This window comes from Dermacentor silvarum, chromosome 10, assembly GCF_013339745.2.
Source record: "Dermacentor silvarum isolate Dsil-2018 chromosome 10, BIME_Dsil_1.4, whole genome shotgun sequence".
Classification (NCBI taxonomy): domain Eukaryota; kingdom Metazoa; phylum Arthropoda; class Arachnida; order Ixodida; family Ixodidae; genus Dermacentor; species Dermacentor silvarum.
In genome coordinates, this window is record NC_051163.1 from 6,992,192 (window position 1) to 7,012,935 (window position 20,744).

At 50.8% G+C, this 20,744-nt stretch overlaps 1 protein-coding gene across 1 annotated transcript in view; it reads left to right on the forward strand.

Annotated features, from left to right (window-relative positions):
• Positions 1–20,107, forward strand: part of LOC119431415 (cytosolic 10-formyltetrahydrofolate dehydrogenase-like) — a 31,136-nt gene extending 11,029 nt beyond the window's left edge. The window contains 11 exon segments of the mRNA XM_037698905.2: positions 1,383–1,543; positions 8,849–8,931; positions 9,927–10,092; positions 11,490–11,687; positions 13,283–13,552; positions 13,899–14,228; positions 15,181–15,554; positions 16,509–16,701; positions 16,703–16,750; positions 18,331–18,576; positions 18,578–20,107. Coding sequence (XP_037554833.1) covers positions 1,383–1,543; positions 8,849–8,931; positions 9,927–10,092; positions 11,490–11,687; positions 13,283–13,552; positions 13,899–14,228; positions 15,181–15,554; positions 16,509–16,701; positions 16,703–16,750; positions 18,331–18,576; positions 18,578–19,105 — 2,597 coding nt within the window. The 3' untranslated portion in view covers positions 19,106–20,107.
• Positions 20,108–20,744: the final 637 nt, after the last annotated feature.

Sequence of the window (20,744 nt, forward strand, 5' to 3'; positions counted from 1 at the left end):
GGGGCGATGCAGAAATCTGAGGGGGGGGTCAGGACATCCGGACATCCCCCCTGGATCCGCGCCTGCTCGTCCTCCTCTTCCCCAGTCCCCTTGCTGTGCCACACCACGTGGGAATATGTGTGTGTGTGTGATGTACTGCATGTAAATATGTGTATATAATATCCGGCCTGTCTAGAATTCACGGCAAATAAAATCATTTCTTCGTGCATAACATGCTGCTCTTTAATACCAATATGGAATACCAACACCAACTGGAAGACCACATTTCATATACACAGCACACATTGTTCGTGAGCCACTCGCACCAAGAATGCTTCGCTTTACGTAGATGTCAACTGGAGTTGCACCTGCCAGTTTTTTCTTTTTTCTTCTTTTTCAACACCCGGCCGGAGTGATTCCTACGAGATGCGTGTTTGTCCTCCCCTATCAAAATGATTTGAGGAAGTCTAACGCTATACACAGTGCAAGCAGACTTCTTCTTAATGACTGGCTTGTCCTCTCTCTCTTTCCCTAAAAACAATTTCACAGGTTGTCGATACGGAGATTCTGTATTTAATGAAAAGCTGGAAATTCTTGCTTAGCTGACGGCCTGGTATGATACTACTGGCGTTGTGGAAAACTATGACAGTTAAAGCAACAGATGAACGGTGGCTTAGCGGCCATGGTGTTGCGCTGCTATAAGCACGAGGTCGCGGGAACAAATCCCGGCCGCATTTCGATGTGGCCGAAATGCGAAAACGTCCGTGTCCCGTGCATTGGGGGCACGTTAATGATCCCCTGGTGCTCCAAATTGATTCGGAAGCCCCCACTACACCGTGCCTCATAATCAAATCGCGGTTTTGGCACGCAACACCCCAGAGTTCAATTCAACAACGGACGCACAGAAGGCGCGTGCAGCCACGTACACGCATTAAGCTTCTCGCGGAGTCTCATTAAGTTTCGTAGTCTCCAAAAATACTAGACGCTCCCGGAGTTTGAAGCTTGAGTCCCCGGAGAAATGCAGCACTGCATTTAGAGGCTGTCTAGAGACATTCTGCAGGTAAGTTTTACCAAGTCGAGAGAGTCTGAGGAAATCTGCTATGGACGGGAAGAATCGTGAAGAAAACAAGAATTTACGTTTACTAAAGTCTTTAAGACTTTCTTCAACACTTCAGAATGGTTTACTCATCAGCAGGCGCTCTGTGGTGTGTCTCAACAAATGCTTTTTTTGTGTGTGTGTTTGACAGATATGTGAGAGTGCAGTGGATCTAAATAGACCGTCGCCACTGCTTAAGCTGGTGATAGGTGGCAATGATTTATCGGCATCCCCTTTGAAACGGGGCGTTGACACATCGCCTGCTTGCTTCAGGTATGCTTTACATGTTCAACAACTTGTCGTGCAGCGACCACGGCGTCGGCTTGCGGCGTGGAGCGCGTGGTCAAGCTGGCGCGCTGGCGAGCCAAGGGCGGCGGTGGTGTGCTGCCCGAAGTGATGCGCACCTACGAGGAGGCCCGGGCGGAGCTCAACGTGCTACCTTTCTGCAGCCAGTTCATACCCATGGAGGTGATCGGCTCTCGCTGCGTTCAAACGCATTTGACGGCGTCCGGAGTGCATTTCGGTATGGCCGCACACACTGGGCTTGCCTGATGAACGCGCCACAGCCAATTGAGGGTGGAACTGCGTTACAACCTGTGCAGCTCGAACGTAGCCGACGCTTGGATGGTGTGACCTTTATTCGGAGCTCTGTTGCGCTTATATTGCAGTTAATAATGCTCAGTGGTCGAAACGTGGTCACAAATTTCTCTTATCGGATTCAGCATGCATCTGAGAGGAGTGGCGCGAAGGAAAGTACGAGTAAGAAGGGAAAAAAAAGTTGTCGCAGTTTCACCTGAAAGGCGAAGCATCAATTGCGATAGCAAACTTGTAGAGAGCTATACGGAGTAATGATATTAGCTTTATCAGCTGTATAAACTTGGACATGCAGCAGCATCGGCAACACGCAGAAATGTTGTCGACGCCATCGGCGTTTTGCCCGCGTTCGCTCAAAATGCGTGCGGCGTTGGTGACTGTTGCCGGAGCCTGTGATATAAATAGGCACTTGGTGCCGCAGCTAAACGTCGCCTCCCTTCCCTCCCCCTCCCCCACGGCCTCTCGCTCGTCGGAAGAAGGCGCGTTTGCTCTACATACATGGAGATTGTGAAGGAGAACAGAGACGCCTACTTCTGCAGCCCTTAAGCGAGCACGGCGCAGAACGCGCGTTTTTCTCCGCCGTGCGTTCACTCCCCGTGAAAGACGCGCCCCTCGCGCCCTTTCACTCGCACATACAGCGTTCGGCGCGCGGCGACGATTTCTTCTCCAAATGACGTCATACGGAACCTCACGGCGACGGAGACGGCGACGGCGACGGCAGAAATCTGCTTTTGAGTGTCCATATAATTGCTATCGCAATAAAAAGGATTCGCGCTTGGTCTCTTCCTGCTGGCCCCCAGTTGAATACCGAATACACACGCCAACTAGCTCAGGAACTTAAATGATCTTAAAATGACATATTGGTTATTTTGTATTTTACACAGCCGAAGCTAGTAAATTAGTACGACAGGCCCATCACTCCGCCAGTCTGCTGTGTTAACGCGATAGCGTTAATGACCACGTGTCGCAAAAAATCCGGCATCGGCGTCGGTGTCAGCGTGGGCTCGCGGGCATCGTTGGCCGAAATCATCATCCCGAACCACCCCGACCGAGCAGGCCCTTCGCGTGGCGCAAGGCGTTAGTGAACAAAATTAAATTTCTCAAAGTAAAATCCGTCAGAAAAATCGTCAAGTACGACTTAACCACAACCTACAGATGTGATAGTGTCGGATTGTAATTTGAATATACGATAAAAAAAGCCTGATAAGCAGCTAGGGATCTTTGAATGCTATTGCGTTCCACTCCTAAAGGCGAAGCTTAAGCGTCCTTCAATTTTTTTTTAATGCAACTCGCTTCTCAACAAATAACAGTGCCTGCGTAAAGGAGAGCTTGAGCGATTCATATCCACATGCCGCGCATGTCACACCGGCCACTCCTGACAGCCCAAGTTAACCCGACCCAATCGCGCACGTACCATGCCAACAGGCCTTTCACCTCTGTTCCCTGCTTTTGTTGAACATACTTGTTTTAAAGCAGCAGCTGTAGGAGCTGAAGTGCCAGCTTTCACTTTCGCAGAAACGCGGCGCCACGCGCGTGACTTCATTTCGAGGGTGGACGGCGGCGCTGCGTCCGATAAGCCGCTTGCCCGGAAGGCGCGACCGGCAGCGGCCGGCCGAAACCGATCTCGGCTCCGTTTTCGGAACGGCCTCGAGGTGGTCGATAAGAAGACACGCGTGTAAATGCGTTCCTCTTCCGCCTCGTCGTGCGAGCGAGCAACGCTGGTGCGAAGTTTCCAGATTACCACATCACGCAGCGTCTGCTTCTTTCTTACCCACGGACTGCAATGTGCGTCGACTGGACATGTATACTGACACCTACCTAATAGCGGTCTGACCTTAAAATAATTGCAGGTGAGGCAGAGCAGCCACGCGATTACGATCACCATTTTCAGGAAACCTCGTAGAAATTACACAAAACCAGTTTAGAACAAATAGGAAAGAAGAAACGGAGGGGCGGGGACGCTCAATTGGAATGTACGCCAACGGCAACGCACGTTCATTTACATATTCGATTGGGAAGGAATTTGGCAAAAGACACAAGGGGGCAACCAATGTGTACACGAGAAAAAATAGCAAGCGGGAGCACAGAGCAACTAGAAAAAAAAAAGAAGAGGTGGAAACATTAATTTATGTTGGCACAGCATCACGGTCTTCTATGCTGAAGCTTTGCAGAGTACACAGCAGTGCCAGAACACACAGCCTAGCGAATGTGGGAAGCAAAACTGGAGAGACGCTGCATACATTGGCCATGACACTTTCGATTGCTTATCACGAGGCAAGACTGTCCGAGTTGTGAAAACGTCGAAAGTGCGCATGCGCAGGGCATAACGAGCGACGAAAAGTGACCGCTATCGTTTGGAATGGCGTATCATTTTCATCACCTCCCTAGCGACCAATGTCGGCGACGCTGGGGTGAAAAAAATTGTCGCAGTTTCACCCGAAAGGCGAAGCATCAATTGCGATAGCAAATTTGTAGAGAGCTATACGGAATAAGGATAGTAGTTTTATCAGCTGTTCAAACTTGGACATGCAGCATCACCGGCAACACACAGAACTGTTGTTGACGCCGTCGGCGTTTTTCCCGCGTTCGCACAAAACGCGCGCGGCGTTGGTGACTGTTGCAAGAGCCTCTGGGGGCGGCTCGGAGGTTTTCGACGAGATCAGAACGCGACACTCGTCGAGCAGCGTCGGAAGTCTTTTCCACCTTCTTTGAAGTCTTTGCCCCCCCCCCACGGCCTTTCGCGTGTCTGAAGAAGTCGCGTTTGCTCTACATATATGGTGATTGTAAAGGAGGAAAGAGACGCTTAATTCTGCAGCCTTTAAGGGAGCACGGCGCAGAACGCGCGTTTGTTCTCCGCCGTGCGTTCACTCCCCGTGAAAGCGCGCGTCCCTCGCGCCCTTTCACTAGCACATACAGCGTTCGGCGGCGCGCGGCGACGTCCGCATCGGCTGCAGCTGGACGGCAGCACGCAGCTACCGACTGGGACGAGCGACGTCCCCGGCCTGCAGCTCCTGCGGGGAGCCGGAGACGATCGAACATCTCCTGCTGGCCTGCCCGGCGTACCTCCAGCAGCGGGGCCCACTCCTGCAGGAGTTCCGCCGCCTGGGCCTCCCCTGTGGCAAGGAGGAAGATCTCCTCTTCCCCGGCCGACACCACCTTTCTGCACTTCGAGGCGTCGTGGAGTTCCTTGACTCGTCAGGGCTCTCCGCACGCCTCTAAGGACATTTCTACAAGCGGGAAGGCCTCACGGCCTCCCACTCCACCCCGGGCCTGACCGGCCTGGCACAACACCCCTGCAGACTCTGCAGCACGCCAAGGCCTTCCATCTCGGCCTGATACGTGCCGCCTATGCCTGCCGGTTTTGCTTCGCCCAGCCATGGCGTCTCCACTCTATCCCTTCTTTCGCTCCCACTTACCCCTCCCCGTTGGCGCTGAGCCGTGCTCCCTCAAGGGCTGCAGAAGATAGCGCCAACCTTTCCCTTTCCCTCAAGAACCACTTACCACCACGCGCGGCGACGATTTCATCTCCATTGACGTCATACGGAACCTCACGGCAACGGCGACGGCGACGGCGACGACGACGGCGACGCCGACGGCAGAAATCTGCTTTGGAGTGTCCATATAATTGCTATCGCAATAAAATGGAAACGTCGTAGCGCCCTCCGAATAGTGCAGGGTGTCCATACCGCTACCGTTTCCCCCAACTAGCGCCAGACAGCGCGTATGAGCAGTGGGCCGGGACGAGCGGTGACGCTGGACTAGCGTAGCCATATACGCCTACCATGCCAATGCAGCGCATGACCGGAGCGTGAACGTCGAGAGACAAGAAAAAAATGTCACCGTTTCGCCCTAAGGGCGAAGCGATGAATGCGATAGCAACACAACAATGTCATACGAAGTAAGGTGAGCGGCTTTGGTAGCAATATGAATTGTAGTAAACATGAGCTGGATTAAGTAAGCAGGTGTGCTGCGGCGTAAGTAGACCGACATGAAGAGAGACTCGATGACCACGAGAAGGCGCGTGTGAAACGGTGGTGTTGATGAGAAGCGCTTACCGTGGGCAGCGCGTGCGAAGGGACACACCTGTAGTGCTGCACTGCCGATCTGGGCAGCATTGCATGTGTAGCGTGCGTTGGAAAATGTGGCCCGACTATTACTAACTGAATGAACAAGCGTGGTGTGAGCGCGCACAAACAAACATGAATAGATCACACTGAATGACTGCAGCCAACGACTGTCAAAACGCTGGCAGCGGGCGAAGGTACGTGCGGTCTATCGCTTCAACGAAAACTGAGCGGCGAATGCGCATAAAGGTCAGAGCCGTGTGGAGATAAGAGACGGTGCGGTCGAACGAACGACGAGCGCGGTTGTTGGCAGCGTAGAAGTGCGCCCCCCCCCCCCCCCCCCCCCCGCTCCTTCCGGCGCTGGCTTCCCGCTTCCTTGCTTGCGCGTGGGAGAGATAAGAGACTGTGCGGACGAGCGACGAGCGCGGTTGTTGGCAGAGAAGTGCCCCCCCCCCCCCCCCCCCCCCCGCTCCCTCCGGCGCTGGCTTTCCGCTTCCTTGCTTGCGCGTGGGAGATTGAGTGCGTTCGCTCTCCGTGATAGCGCGCGTCCCCGCACGCTGCCTCTGGGGCATACGGCGCGCGGCGAAGATTTTATCTATACGGAACCTCACGGCGACGGCGACGCCGACGGCAGAAATCCGGATGAAGTGTCCATATAATTGCTATCGCAATAAAAATTAAAAAAAGGAAGAAGTTTACGCATCATGAAAAAACGATAAATCGCGCAACACAGACCATCACATTTTGAGAAATGCTCTAAGAACAAACTCAGATACGCGAAATACAAGTGAGCTTAAGTGGACGTAATGGGGACCTGTGTCTCGTAAAAGAAATGTGGAAAGTACTTTTGCAGTGCGCAGAGAAGGAGCGTGTCGGGTGCGAGGGAGATATGAGAGGGGGGCAAGCATTTACGTCTCGGGAAAGCAAAGATAACGTGATCGCTGCACTTCTTGCCGAGGGGGCGTTTGAGCCCGCGTACCCCCTTTCCCAAAGCGAGCGTCGTAATCACTACGCTATACAGCCACGCCTGCCGAGCATACATTTATGCGAACCATATGATTGCGTTCGAGCGTCTTCGTCTTCGTCCACAGCTGGCGCGTTCGTACGCGCGTGCTCTGCGAGGTGAAGAGGTTTTGCGCGCTATGAGAGCGAGAGAGAGACGCATTCACTGAGCGGGTCTCCTGGAACGCGGTGTCGGTGTCGGCGTTGCAAGCTGCGCTATGCAACGCGCAGTGACGGCCGTAAGTCCGAGACGCGCGAAAAAGAAATTATCATCATCATGTGTAATAAGATGGAAAGTTCGCGCGCACTTCCGGAAAAATGCTGGGCTACGTTCGCCCAACTTCCCTGTTTCAAGCGTTGCGCGGCCGAGTGCGAGGTTAACGGTTTTATATCTACTTGTAAGAATCTGAAACCGGCGCAAGTGTAAGATAATATTTGCCAAATATTTCCCTCTTTTTAGCCAAATGTCGCTTGCAGAGATGAATTCGTTTGCTGCTTTTTCCAGGCGCTTGAAGCGAAAGTAGTGTCACACACGTGACAGGACCAGTGCGCAAAGCAAATTTACGCAAGAGCCCTCTGCGTTCGAACCCCATACCTCAGGTACTCTGTACAAACGCAGCGCGGAACGCGCAACGCGAACGAAAGAGCAATATTACCGGTGAATTGGGAGTTGGTCGATAGACTTCACAGGAAAGCGTACATTGGCTAGATATGCCCAAATAAAGTTTTGTGGTGGTTATCTTAAGGGAAGCGAAAGTTTTACGACCGGCTCCGACAGCGATGCACCGTATCACTTACGTATAGCACTTCATCGTGCGTAAGAGGTAGCACGTGTTTGAGGCGACGCTGCCAACACCCTTCTCTCTCGAGCACTTGGCGCCCTTCCCGCCGTGAAGCAAACGTGGTGCCCGCGATATCGCACGTGTGCATTCGTCCACGTGCAGTCCGTGGCATTCCTTCCACTATTTCTCTTCGCGGTTATTTGCTTTTCGATTTGATATCGGACAGGCGTTCTCGCTTTGCCGCAAATAGGCGTTAAGGACGCTTCATTCTGTTTTCTTGGCATCGGTCTCAGGTGTCGTCATCTTGCCCCAGTGTCGTAGCCAGATTTTTTTTCGGGGGGGGGGGGGGGCACGTTCCCGGTGTCCCCACCCTCCTGGCTACGCAGCTGGTCATCGCATATCTGTCATCACTGTGCTTCCCTGGCTGAAGAAACCGACAGAAACTCAAATTGACCCCACCGAGGGTTCGATTTCACGGAATTGCAATCCGCAGGCCGTCGTGCGTTATCATCACGGTAATCTTTGCTGTCAAGCCAGCTGTCTATGTTTTGGGCGGCGCGGCATTTCCTCTGAGTGGCCCTCTGCTGTATTTATTGATTTTTTTTCTTTTTCAAGCAACTCCGACGGGTCCTTCCTCTGTGTGTTAGCGTCGTCGCTTGGCTTCAATATTTCTCCCTCGTTGCACTGCCGTCTGTTTCATTACTTTTATGATTTTTTTAAAACTTGATTTTGTCATCTTGCTGCTCAGCTATAGTGAAGTCCGTCTTTCTTACTTTATTGGTCATGAAATGTTTCTTCGTAGAACTCACCCAACGCTTTCTTAAAACATGCAATACCTTTCCTAAATACTAATGTAGTCAGTGAGCTAATTTCCTTCGATGTACACGAATGCGAAACTATAAAGCCGCCTCTTAGAAGTACAGTTGCATGCAATAATCACAGAACCGCAGATTTTTTTTTTTTTTCGCAGCCTGGACGTGCAGGCTGAAATCAAGTGGCACAGCCCACGTGTGCATGGTCGACCGATGCAAAGCATTGAGACAAGTCCACTTTTCACGGCTGTGTCGGAAGAAATTTGAATTTCTCACAGATGCCGTGGTCTCTAGACTTTTGCTGGCAGCTGTACCTGTTTACTATTTGACGCGCCGCAGTCTCATTCTATAGGTGACGTATGCGCTTGCTCGCAAAAATATTTAGCGAATCATAAAGAGTTGCGAATGTTCAGTTGGATCTTGACAATAGAAAATGACAACGCTATCGTCTCGACAGCAGCTCTTTCGAGAATTCGAAATGTCTCAACCGCGGCGTTAATTGCTGCGTCATCCGCGCAGGTGATCACGTGGCCCAAGCATCAGTCGATCGTGTACCACCCGTCTCTGCTACCGCGCCACAGGGGCGCCTCGTCTGTGAACTGGTGAGCCGCGAGCGTGCTTGCATGCAAAAATCACTCTGCAAGTGTAGTTCAATTGAGAAGTTATTTGCAACACCTACAAATTGTGCCACGTTAAAGGTCTCTGTGGCAAGAAATCAGGTATACTGAGTCAGCTTGACGGAGCCCTGGAAGCCGATGTCAGGAAGCGACGAGACACGCTATAAATAAATGCATGCAAAAAATACTTGCCTTACTCAATGTCTGCATTGCATTATATACGTACAGTATACGTACACACGCATGCGCCTATACACACTGCGAATTCGTAGCAACGAAGTTCTCCGCAACTATATAATAACACCACAGGTACTCCGCAGCAGTATACGATGACTGTGCTTGTGCCCAACCGGAGTGAAGGTACACTAAAATTTGGTTGCTCGAAAAGTATCGAAAATGGAGCTAAGCGTACGTCGACACCTCACTACGCCAGAAAGAGTTGCGAGCACTCCTTTTACTGTTATAGGGCAAGGTATATACGGTCTAAGGGTATTGTGGCAACTGCTTGTGCGGCAGTAAATGTGTGCCCAGTTCGAGAGTACTTCGCACCACAGACTCATTACAAAACAGAATTTAAAAAAAGAAAGATCTCTTTGTTTGCACCGAAGCGGAGGTACTCCACTAAGGATTGAGCGTATATACTCTCGGAAATGTAGTTTGAATTTGAAATTTGCAGCAACAGCACCAATACGCTGAGCGTGATGAAGAAAAAAAAAGAAGCTAATTAGGACAGCTTGAGGGGACCTGGCCAGCGCACACACCCAGCAGCACATGGAGGCATGGTCAAGGGTAGTGAAGGGTACAATGCAATACGAGAACCAATAATATTCAATGCAACAACAGTCTTTTATCTAGAGGGTTCTGAAAGCGGGGAAAAGCAGATACTCTCGCAAAAAGAGTTAGCGGCAATTTTGTTCGGTATCGAACGACGTCCTCGACACCCGAGCCCAGTACAGTGGACGACCACGCACTTCTCGCAGGACCTTGATCGAGGGCGACGCCAAGGGGGGCCTGAGCGTGTTCTGGGCCGACGACGGTCTGGACACGGGTCCTCTGCTTCTGCAGCGAGAGTGCGACGTGCTGCCCGACGATACGGTCGACTCGCTCTACGCGCGGTTCCTCTTCCCCGAAGGAGTCAAGGCCATGGTAAGGGTCTCTCCACCTGGCCACGCGCTAAAGCACCGCGTGTGCCCAAGTGCAGTCTTCGTCAAACGTTTCTGAGACAACTGCGCGCGGGGTCGGGTCGCGGTCTCTGGGCCAAGGATACCCCGTGGAAGTTTGTTCGCTCGAAAGCCGCAAGCAGTTTAAAGTACATACGGCGCCGCCCGCACTCCCAACTTTTGGAGTGTGTGTATACGCAAAAGCCCTCAACACGTGACTGCTCGGTGGGCATTCGCGGTTTGACTCGGACACTTTTGATGAAGGCTGTGCGGACCTTATCCTAAACAAGAACCACGGAACGTATATTATCGAATCTAATCTCGCGCCATGTTCATGTGGCGATTTTGATGGCCGTCAAACGATTTGATAGCCGTGAATAAGAGCTTGCAAAGTTGCACTGCAACGCGCTTTGTTTACCAAGCTACCACAATGAACTGTTGTCTAAGTTCACATATTTTGCCTTAATGTCTGTGACCTCATATCGAGGTCTTCAATGAGTGCGTATCCTATACCTATACAGCGAAGGATCAAAGAGCGAACGCGGATGAAAGACGGCGAGAACGAAGAGTGTGCGAGGAGTAAAGCGGAGGAGGAGGGTATGGCGAAAGGGTGAAGAGGAAAACGGGGTTGCAGGAACCACTGTAACGGGGTGCCGGCGGCGACCAGACATCAGAACACTGGCGTGGGCTTCGGACCCACTGTGCATGGGCTACTCCGCCTGCGGCGCCGGCGCCGCTAAATAATGCGCCCTGCACGAGCGACGCGTTCCCGTGTTCATGCCTTCTTTCTGAACAATGTGCGACGCGCAACCGGTGGAAATACTTCGTCTGCCGCTGCTGTGAAACGAGCTGCTTGAGCAGAGGCGGAGCGCCGCCGCCGCCGAGAGCACCCTGTCGTTCAGAAACAATATATCGCGAATTCAAAACCCCTAAAAAGCTGCGCTCGAAATTCTCATTAGGGACTATCGTTAGCGTAGGTGAATTTTTTATTATTAACGTTTTCGCATTTATATTAGGGGGATCCCCAGCACAATCGGTGTTTATCCTTAATGTGCGCACATCAACATTACCTTTCTTTTTTTATTTTGTTCATACATATGCGCACGATGCGGCGTGTGCGTCCTCGTTTGCTGCTGTTTATGTTTTCCGTCGGCTGTTGCAAGCGATTTCGCCTGTGTGTACATGTTAGTCCTTTGTCTTCTGTATTTCCCCTTTTCTTTCACTCATTTAGAGCGCCTGCAACAGGCCCCGGACAATTCCTATCCTCCGTTTTCTGTCGCTCCTTTTCGGTCGAGCTGGTGCAGCTCAGCTAGGCTTTCTTACGAACGCACGGAATTCGTGGCAGGGACAGATTTTCGAGAACCTGCGTGTGGGCGCACGCAGGGCGAGGCAGTGGAGCTGATAGCCTCCGGCAAGGCACCGCGTATCGTGCAGCCCGCCGAAGGCGCCACCTATGACCCGATGCTGAACAAGCGGGAGCTGCGACGCGTGGACTTCTCCAAGCTGACGGGCCAGGCGTTGCACAACTTCATCCGGGGCATGGACAAGGTGCCCGGCGCATGGATCACCCTCGAGGGACAGGTGTGCTCCCCTACCAGCATTTATTTATTTATTTTACAAGATACTGTGCTGTCGTATTGTATCAGGCAGTTGAAATTTGTCATAAGAAAATAAAAGAAAACAAATCAAGAAAGCACGAATTCAAAACTAAGCCTACAGCACGAAAATACATAATGTTCAACAATCACTGTAAGATCAAACGATTTAGCAGCAAAGAGGGACGCAGCACAATGATATCTGCGTGCTTTACATTTGTAGGCAGCAGGCCTTGACTTAGTGCTAAGGGCAAACTGAGTGACTAAGAAAATGCAATGCACAAGAAATACGCGATACAGGTGTACATATCAAACGGAACTTTATTAGATACAACCCTGTCCAGAAGCACCGAATTCTCAATCGCGTGGCTATATGGACGCGTGTCTTGTGCGAACATTGTATCACTGACCAAGCCACATAAACCTTAAGACGCTTAGGGTTCCGCACGAAAGCCTTATTCACGTCGGCATGCATGATTTGAATCAGTCATGCAGTGACCCTGTTTATACTGTTCCACGCTCTCGTGCGATGTTCACGTCATCTCGACTGAGGAAAGGACAATATGGTTGTTTGAGAAAATAGCTTCAGCGTGGCACTGTTACAAATAACCCTGGGAGTGTTAACCAGCGCCACCACTCACAAACCTAGGCGGCCGATGTGGAACATCCTTTCTGCCTTTTTGGGTGAAGGCAACTGGTTAATAAACCCACATATGCTACCTGAAGGCATCAATGTTGCCGGATTTGAGGCCCTCGTTATGTAATGAAGGAGAAGAAAGGGAACCGAGGGGGCCCGATTTTAATCATATCATAAGAAGCTAACAAACATAGGCGCCAAGAACAACATAGGGGAAATTACGTGTACTTACTAATTGAAATAAAGAAATTACGAATTAATTGAAATGAAAGTGGATGAAAAAAACTACTTGCCGCAGGTGGGGAACGATCCCACGTCTTCGCATTACGCGCGCGATGCTCTTGCCATTGAGCTACCGCGGCACCGTTTTCCCATCCGCTTTCTGAGGTATTTATGTTTTACTATTACAAATAACCCTGAGACGTGGGATCGTTCCCCACCTGCGGCAAGTTGTTTTTTCATCCACTTTCATTTCCATTCATTTATAATTTCTTTATTGCAATTAGTATATAAGTACACGTAATTTCCCCTATGTTGTCCTTGTTGTCTATGTTTGCTGGAGTCCTATTTTTATATATATATATATATATATATATATATATATATATATATATATATTGACAGAAACTTTTTAACTTCAAGAATACTAGGATTGATTGTGTTAACGCCTGTTGACTATTCCAGGACTATTCGATATTTGATTCGATTCGATTACAGCACTATTCGATTCGTTTGGATTCGGTCTCAAAAATCCCTATAAGCACACCCCTCATTATTTGCCTAAGCTATTGTGAGGCTTAGGGGCCCACCGGTATGACTTCTCAAACGGTACCTTTTAGAAAAAAAAAATGTCATGGATATTTTGAGAAGACAGTGGGCCTGCTTGCAAGCACGGCGAGTTCCTCTTCGAGAGTGTATGCAGATGCGTCAGCGCGCGCACGCAGGCGACGCGCGTCTACGGCTCGAGCCTGTGGCCCTCCGTTCCCGTGGAAGGTGCTCGGCAGGTTTCAGTGGAAGGCATGTCCCGGCCCGGACTGGTGCACGGCGAGGGTCTGCTGCTGTGCGGCTGCGACGGCGTCTGGGTCAACGTGCGACAGCTGGCCTCGGAGGAGACGGGACGCGTCAGCCTCGCCTCACGCTTCGGTCAGCAGCAGGCCGACGGCGAGGCGCTGGAGCTCACCGACGAGGAGAGGGCTCTGGTCGACAAGCTGAGGGTCAGTACATGCGTGAGAAGCCTCGTTACCACAGACGTCATGATTGTATAGCGTATGAAGGGAGGCTCTACCGGGAAGTGTCTTCATCGGTTGTCGTCATCTAGCTAGCTGCGACAGCAAGGACCGGCCATTCTATTTTGTCGTCTCGTTACATTCAGTGCTGTTGTTGTGAGTTGCTGTGTAGTAGCCGGATCAAGTGTATGCGCCATCTTGAAGCACCGGATACTTAGCTCCCTTATCCACTTCCACAAATAGAGCTTAAATAAGTTATCTCTGTTTAGTACGAGAAGCGCTCAGTGCTTCGCGACATCCTTCATATGACGCGCGCATTCATTCTCGCGTATAGGGTATCTGGAAGAGCATCCTACGCCGTGACGTCGACGACGAGACGGACCTGTTCGAGTGCGGCGCCGGCTCCATGGACGTGACGCGGCTCGTCGAAGAGGCGCGCGACGCCTGCGGCCTCCAGTTGGCCGCCGAGGACGTCTACCTGGCGTCGCGGTTTGCGGACTTCGTGCGCGTCGCGGTGCTCAAGGCGCGCGGGCAGGGCTCTGGCGGCGACGAGGTCTCCTACGACGCGGTCGAGCTCCAGGCTAACGGCAGGACAATTCGTGTGCCGCACCAGCTCTTCATCGACGGCAAGTTCGTGAACAGCTCGTGGGGACGCAGCTCAGAGGTACGGAGCCGGTTGCCGCTCTTCGGCGGGACACAATGAATGAATGAATGAATGAATGAATGAATGAATGAATGAATGAATGAATGAATGAATGAATGAATGAATGAATGAATGGCTAGTGTGAATAACAGAATTACAGAAGCTCCTATGCATAGACTGTGGTTTCTAAATTGACATTTGTATCCGCGTGCACTGTCTGTGACCCTACATGATAGTGAACGTGACTACCTTATAGAAAATATTACGTGAGAAGGGTGGTAGTGGGGAATATAAGGGGGAGGGTTGAGAGAGCCAGCCTAACAAAAATGCTTGTGTGCCTATACTGTCGCTTGCAAAATGGGTTTCCTGGGGTTTCTTGTCATATCGTGTACGTTGTGTGTATGTACTATAGTAAGAAAAAAAAAGTAAATTATGTTTGCAGGTTTCAGCAAATTGGGTTCAGTTGTCTGCTTTTGTTGTTTATCTTGTATTGTATATTCACAGTATAAGTGAAGTGCCTTTACTGCGATGAGAAGCTATGAGGCCGTTCCATGGTTCTCTCCGTATACACTATAGCGCAAACTGCGCGGGATCTTTATATGCACTTTTGTACAGAAATACTTCATTTGTCGGCATCGATTTATTAGCGCTGTCCGTAAATACGTGATTATGGTTATTTGAATAGCGAAGTGTGGAACAGACTACGTGGCAGGATTCTCTCTGTAAAGCGCAGGTAGGTTTTAAAGGTGCAGATTAGAGAAGTCGCTAACGAGGAGCTTTAGGCTCATCTTTTTTTTTTTTTTTTTAGTGTATGTATTTGAGGCAAGGAGTCCAAAGCTGTCATCTGCGGCGTCGTAACAATTATTTTTTCTCTCAATAAACCTACTTCTGGGAGCGCGTTTGTCGCGCCTTTGTCTTGCGCGCCGTGCCAGCCGAGCTCTCGGTCGTGCCTTCAAAGAGCCGGTGCCCTCAGGTGGTGAACCCGACGGACGAGAGCGTGCTGTGTCGGGTCGAGAGCGCCTCGTCCGAGGACGTGGACCGCGCGGTGGACGCGGCCAAGGCGGCCTTCGAGCAGGGCGAGTGGGGCCGCATGAGTGCCCGGGACCGAGGACGCCTGCTGCTGCGGCTCGCCGACCTGATGGAGCAGCACCGCGAGGAACTGGCCACCATCGAGTCGCTGGACTCGGGCGCCGTGTACACGCTGGCCCTGAAGACGCACGTGGGCATGTCCATCGACGTGTTCCGCTACTTCGCCGGCTGGTGCGACAAGGTGCAAGGCAGCACGGTGCCCGTGAGCCACGCCAGGCCGCGCAAGAACCTCACCTTCACCCGCTGGGAGCCCATCGGGTGAGAGGCCATGGCTGCGCTCCATAAGGGGCCACTCGGATAGGGCACGGTAACGACCAAATGAATACGAAAACAATCGTGTGTCAGAAAAGAAATACTTGAAGAAAGAAAGAATACTGCACAATTGAGCGGTCTAACAATGTGAACACACCGTTAAAAATCATATATGCGGAATACTCACACTGTCATATGAACGCAGTAACTTCGTGGTCCTTCTTACTGCCTAATTCATCCCACTAGTATTTATGCCTTTACCAGAGAGAGGCCTTCACCAACAAAGATCTCAGGTAGACTGGTTAGTACACCTTGGTGCAAAGAAAACCGAAAGTCCGAGGCAGGCATACCCCATAAGGCCAAAGCGCAGTGTCCTTGTGGTTCTTTTTATGTCGCGCTGTTGGCTTTGTCTACATGTCCTGGGCTGCAGCCTATTACCATTTAGAGCATAAGCGCGAGGAAACGGGAATAAGAAAGTAGAGACACGGCGTTCGGCGCTACTCGAAAACATACTACGGCCGAGCAACACCGAAAAAACGCTTATAACACCCACTGTATTCTTCTAGATCACCCGATTTAAGTTATCTTGAACTGAAATTAGGTTATATTCTGTGGTTTTACGTGCCATTATTACGATATGATTATGAGGCACGCCGTAGTGGGAGACTCTGGATTAATTCTGACCACCTGTGCTTCTTTAAGGGGCACCTAAATCTAAGTGCACGAGCAGTATGGCATTTCGCCCCCATCGAGATGCAAAAACGACCGTGTACCGCGCATTTAAGATCCCCTGGTGGTCAAAATTAATCCGGATTCCCCCACTATACACGGTGTGCCTCATAATCATATCGTGGTTTTGGCACGTAACATCCGAGAATTTAAATATTTCTTTAGGGTCCATTTAATGCGGGGCCGTTGAGGCCACGGCAGTTGTGCCACGTGCTGGCTAATTGTGCGCAGCGTGTGCGGCATCATCACCCCGTGGAACTACCCGCTCATGATGGTGGCGTGGAAGAGCGCCGCCTGCCTGGCCGCGGGCAACACGCTCGTGCTCAAGCCCGCCCAGGTGTGTCCGCTCACGGCTCTCAAGCTGGCCGAGCTCACGGTGCGCGCCGGCATCCCGCCGGGCGTCTTCAACGTGCTCACGGGCTCCTGGCACCGTCGTGGGACAGGCCATGTGCGGACACCCCCTGCTCAGAAAGGTATACGGCCAATTAACAATACCTGCTATATTGCTCAGAGGTCTGAATCAAAGTTCTCACCTGCTACACTCAGCATACAGGGTATAGCGTCAGTAAATATTTAAAGAAGGAAAAGTGTTGATGGTGAGGACGAAAATGACGATTTCAATGAACGCGAACCGCGAAGACTCTTTCAAGTCTCCCATGCAGACGTACCACTCTCGTGCAAGAATACAATTGGACTATAGCGTTTTGAACATCACACCACCTACGACAAGGGTCGCCAAACTTACAAGAGAACCTATATTTGGACAAAGGCTTTGCCAAACGCTCTGCCACTTTTCTCGTTCGGAGAGTGCGCCCATTTACGGCTGTGTTTGTCAAACCTTCTGTATTGACTATAGACCAAGCGCTATTCCGGGAACCCTTCGAGTACGCTTTCTCTATAGCACGCAGAGAAAGCCAGACATCGCGCTGTCGCGGTTACAGCGGGAGGGACGGTATATATTTGAACCCCACGGGAACAAATAGCACCTTCGAACAATGTACATGATTAGCCGTATACATACGCGCAGTTACAGTCAATCATTGGTGAGGGCTCTACTCTGCACAGTGAATATTTTTTGCAGGGGATGGTTAGTCCCATGGCTAACACCCTTACACTTGAGGCCGTAAAATACATTTTCACATTACAAGGAAGCAAGCTCAAATTACATCTGCGATGAGAGAAGCCGTATATTGTTGAAAGCTGTGTTACAATAATTGTGAACACTTAGTGCGCACCAAAATACACCAGAATGTGACGGTAAAACTTTAATGCTCCACAGTGAACGCTATTGCACGATATTTCATTTCGTGTCGTCATGTTTACTTGCCACAAGAAGTCGCCAAAAAAAAAGGATAACATAATTTGTGCCCATCACTGATTCGATCTTGTCCCTTAAGGGTAACGTGTTAGCCATGACACGCCACCGGTGGTACATGCAGCCTAGGTTGGCGCAATCGCTTAATGGGGAAAACAAGCACACCTATGGGTGCAAAAGTTTTTATTGTGTGGAGTTTTCTCACTTGAAAAAAAGTCTGGGAAACATTTAAGGATATTTGAGCAACTTTCGGCTGCGTGTAAAGCGTAAAGCGTGCAGGGAACGGCGTGCAAAGTCTTTCGGTTCTAAGCCGAACAGCGTAAACTAAGCCATGAGTTTATTCGCTTTTCATTAGGTGCAACAACGCCCGGGAGCACAAAAGCGGGCGTTACCGGCTGACGCATTTAACTAGATGCTGTTCAACTGGTGTGCGATAAAATTAAGTACAAGTGCACACTGAATGCGTCTATTCTTGCTCGCGACTTCTTAGTGGGCTTCGTTGTTCATGTCTAGAGGTTCTGTACTCGCGAATAACGTTTCTTAAAACTCTGCAAAATTTGTAGGCAACTGCATATTCGATTACGTGGCTGTCAAGCAAAATCGATTAGTCACACTCGCGTAGTTTTGATGCTATTTCCGTTCACACAATTCCAAGTAATTAAGTGCATGCGCCCATCGCGTATTTAGCATTGACCTTTGTAGTTGGGTTTCTTTAATAAACCTCCTTTTCCTGTTAAGGTGGCGTTCACGGGCTCTACAGAGGTGGGCCGTGCCATCATGTCGAGTTGCGCCGCTCCGTACCTGAAGCGCGTCTCGCTAGAACTCGGGGGAAAGTCGCCGCTCATCATATTCGCCGACTGCGACCTGGACCTGGCCGTGCGCCAGGGCCTGAACAGCGTGTTCTTCAACAAGGGCGAGAACTGCATCGCCGCCGGCCGCCTGTTCGTCGAGGAGTCGCTGCACGACCGCTTCGTCGAGCGCGTCAGTCGCCGAGGCCCGCAAGATCGTCACGGGAGACCCACTCGACCGCAGCACCTGGCACGGTCCGCAGAACCACAAGCAGCACCTGGACAAGCTGCTGGACTACGTCCAGAGAGCCGTGGCCGATGGCGCCAAGCTGGTCCACGGAGGCAGGAGGCTTCCGAGACCGGGTCTCTTCCTCGAGCCGACCATCATCGTGGACGTGGAGGACCACATGGCGGCCGCCAAGGAAGAGTCGTTCGGCCCGATCATGCTCGTCTCTCGCTTCCGGGACGGAGACGTCGAGGGCGTGTTGAGGCGCGCCAACGCCACGGAGTACGGACTCGCGTCGGGAGTCTTCACGCGCGACCTCAGCAAGGCCCTGCGCGTGGCGGACGCGCTGCAGGCCGGAACGTGCTTCATCAACTGCTACAACAAGACGGACGTGGCGGCGCCTTTCGGCGGATTCAAGCAGTCCGGATACGGCAAGGACTTGGGTCACGAGGCGCTCAAGGACTATCTGCAGCTCAAGTGCGTCACCGTCGAGTACTAGCGTTCTCACTTCCTCCGCACACGCTGACCGTTGTTGACGAATAATCTCAAATGGACTCGACTGGGCCCACCGGCTCGTGTATACGTCAGCAGCAAGCACACACACACACACTAACATGTCAGGATTGGATGGTAGAAAAATATAATTGCCAGCGCACACTTACAACTAAGGATGTTCAGGAGCACAAGAATGTCATCGTCGACACACAGACTGTATTTCCGTGGAATAAATGCACAAGCCTATTCTTCTACGGGGGAAAAAAGGCCGTATACACAGATGTGCCTGCATCTCTTTTCTAACCTGACAAACCTTGTTCTCATTTCGCTTCTTCGACTGTTTGGCGCAATAAAAAGCGTGAGGGTGGCGCGCTTGTATTCGCTGGAATAAGACTACAATGTCAGCTAAAGAAATACCTTTTGTGGGAACTAGCGGTGAGCAAATCTTCGAAATTTTGAATACGAAACGATTCGTTCTGTTTCAAACGAAAGTATTATGTTTCAGGTTTTGGTTTTCGATTTCTCGAATATTCTGTCGTGGCCGAATATTTGAATGTGCATGCGAAGGTGCACATGCTACGGCTATTGTGGCCTAAGCACGTGGTCGCGGGATCAAATCCCGGCCACCGAAGCCTCATTTCGATGGGGGCGAAATACAAAAATACCCGTGTGCTTAGATTTAGATGCACGTTAAAGAACCACAGGTGGTCAAAATTAATCCAGAGTCCCCCACTACGGCGAGCGAGATAGTGGTTTTGGCACGTAAGACCCCCTCCCCGGCCCCCTTTTTTTTGTGCTTTCTTAATTGTGGCCTGTCTGCCATGAGAAAGGTCCCGCGCACTTGTTCCACCGCCCGCTTCAAGTGCGCCGCCATGAGCCGGCCATCCTGACTCTTGTTCAGCATTTGCAAGCTGCCTAGATGAATATACATGATATAGCATTGCTAGTATTGAAGGCAATAAATCTATATTTTTATCCCATTTCCTCTCTATGTTTGTTCTAGTACTATTAGAAGCATAAACGAATTCGGCACCCGTATATTTCAGATATTCGAATTTGGTTTAATAATCTCGCTCTTCGAACCTTCCTAGCAAAAACTAATTTCTCTGTTGAAAAGAAAAAAATGCAGACTCCCGACACTCTTTGGTTCCCCTATAACCAAATTAATGCGACCAACAGAATTGTGAAGTGTGTTCACGCAGTTGTTCTGCTTTCGCTTTCCGTTTCTTCTGGAGTTGCTCCTGCAGCGTGTCTGTCCAGCGTTTTAAAAGAGTACACACCCGCTCCCGCGGGCTACTTCTTTTCTGGCTTCTGCCTTTCAAAAGCAATCAAACGTGCGTGGGCAGGAAATACCTATGTATCATCAGCATAATCAGCCTATTTTTGTGTCCACTGCAGGACGAAGGCCTCTCCCTGCGACCTGCAACTACCTCAGTCTCGCGCTAGCATATATATATATATATATATATATATATATATATATATATATAATCTCTATCCTCACACACACACAGCCCTGAAGCCCGGGTGGGGAATCTGCTCAGCCAGGCATGTACACGTTCAGCCCATTTCCCAGCCTATAAAGGTTGATCGCTAGAAGACGGACCTCGACTACTGGTTAGAGCGATCGGCACGAAGACGCA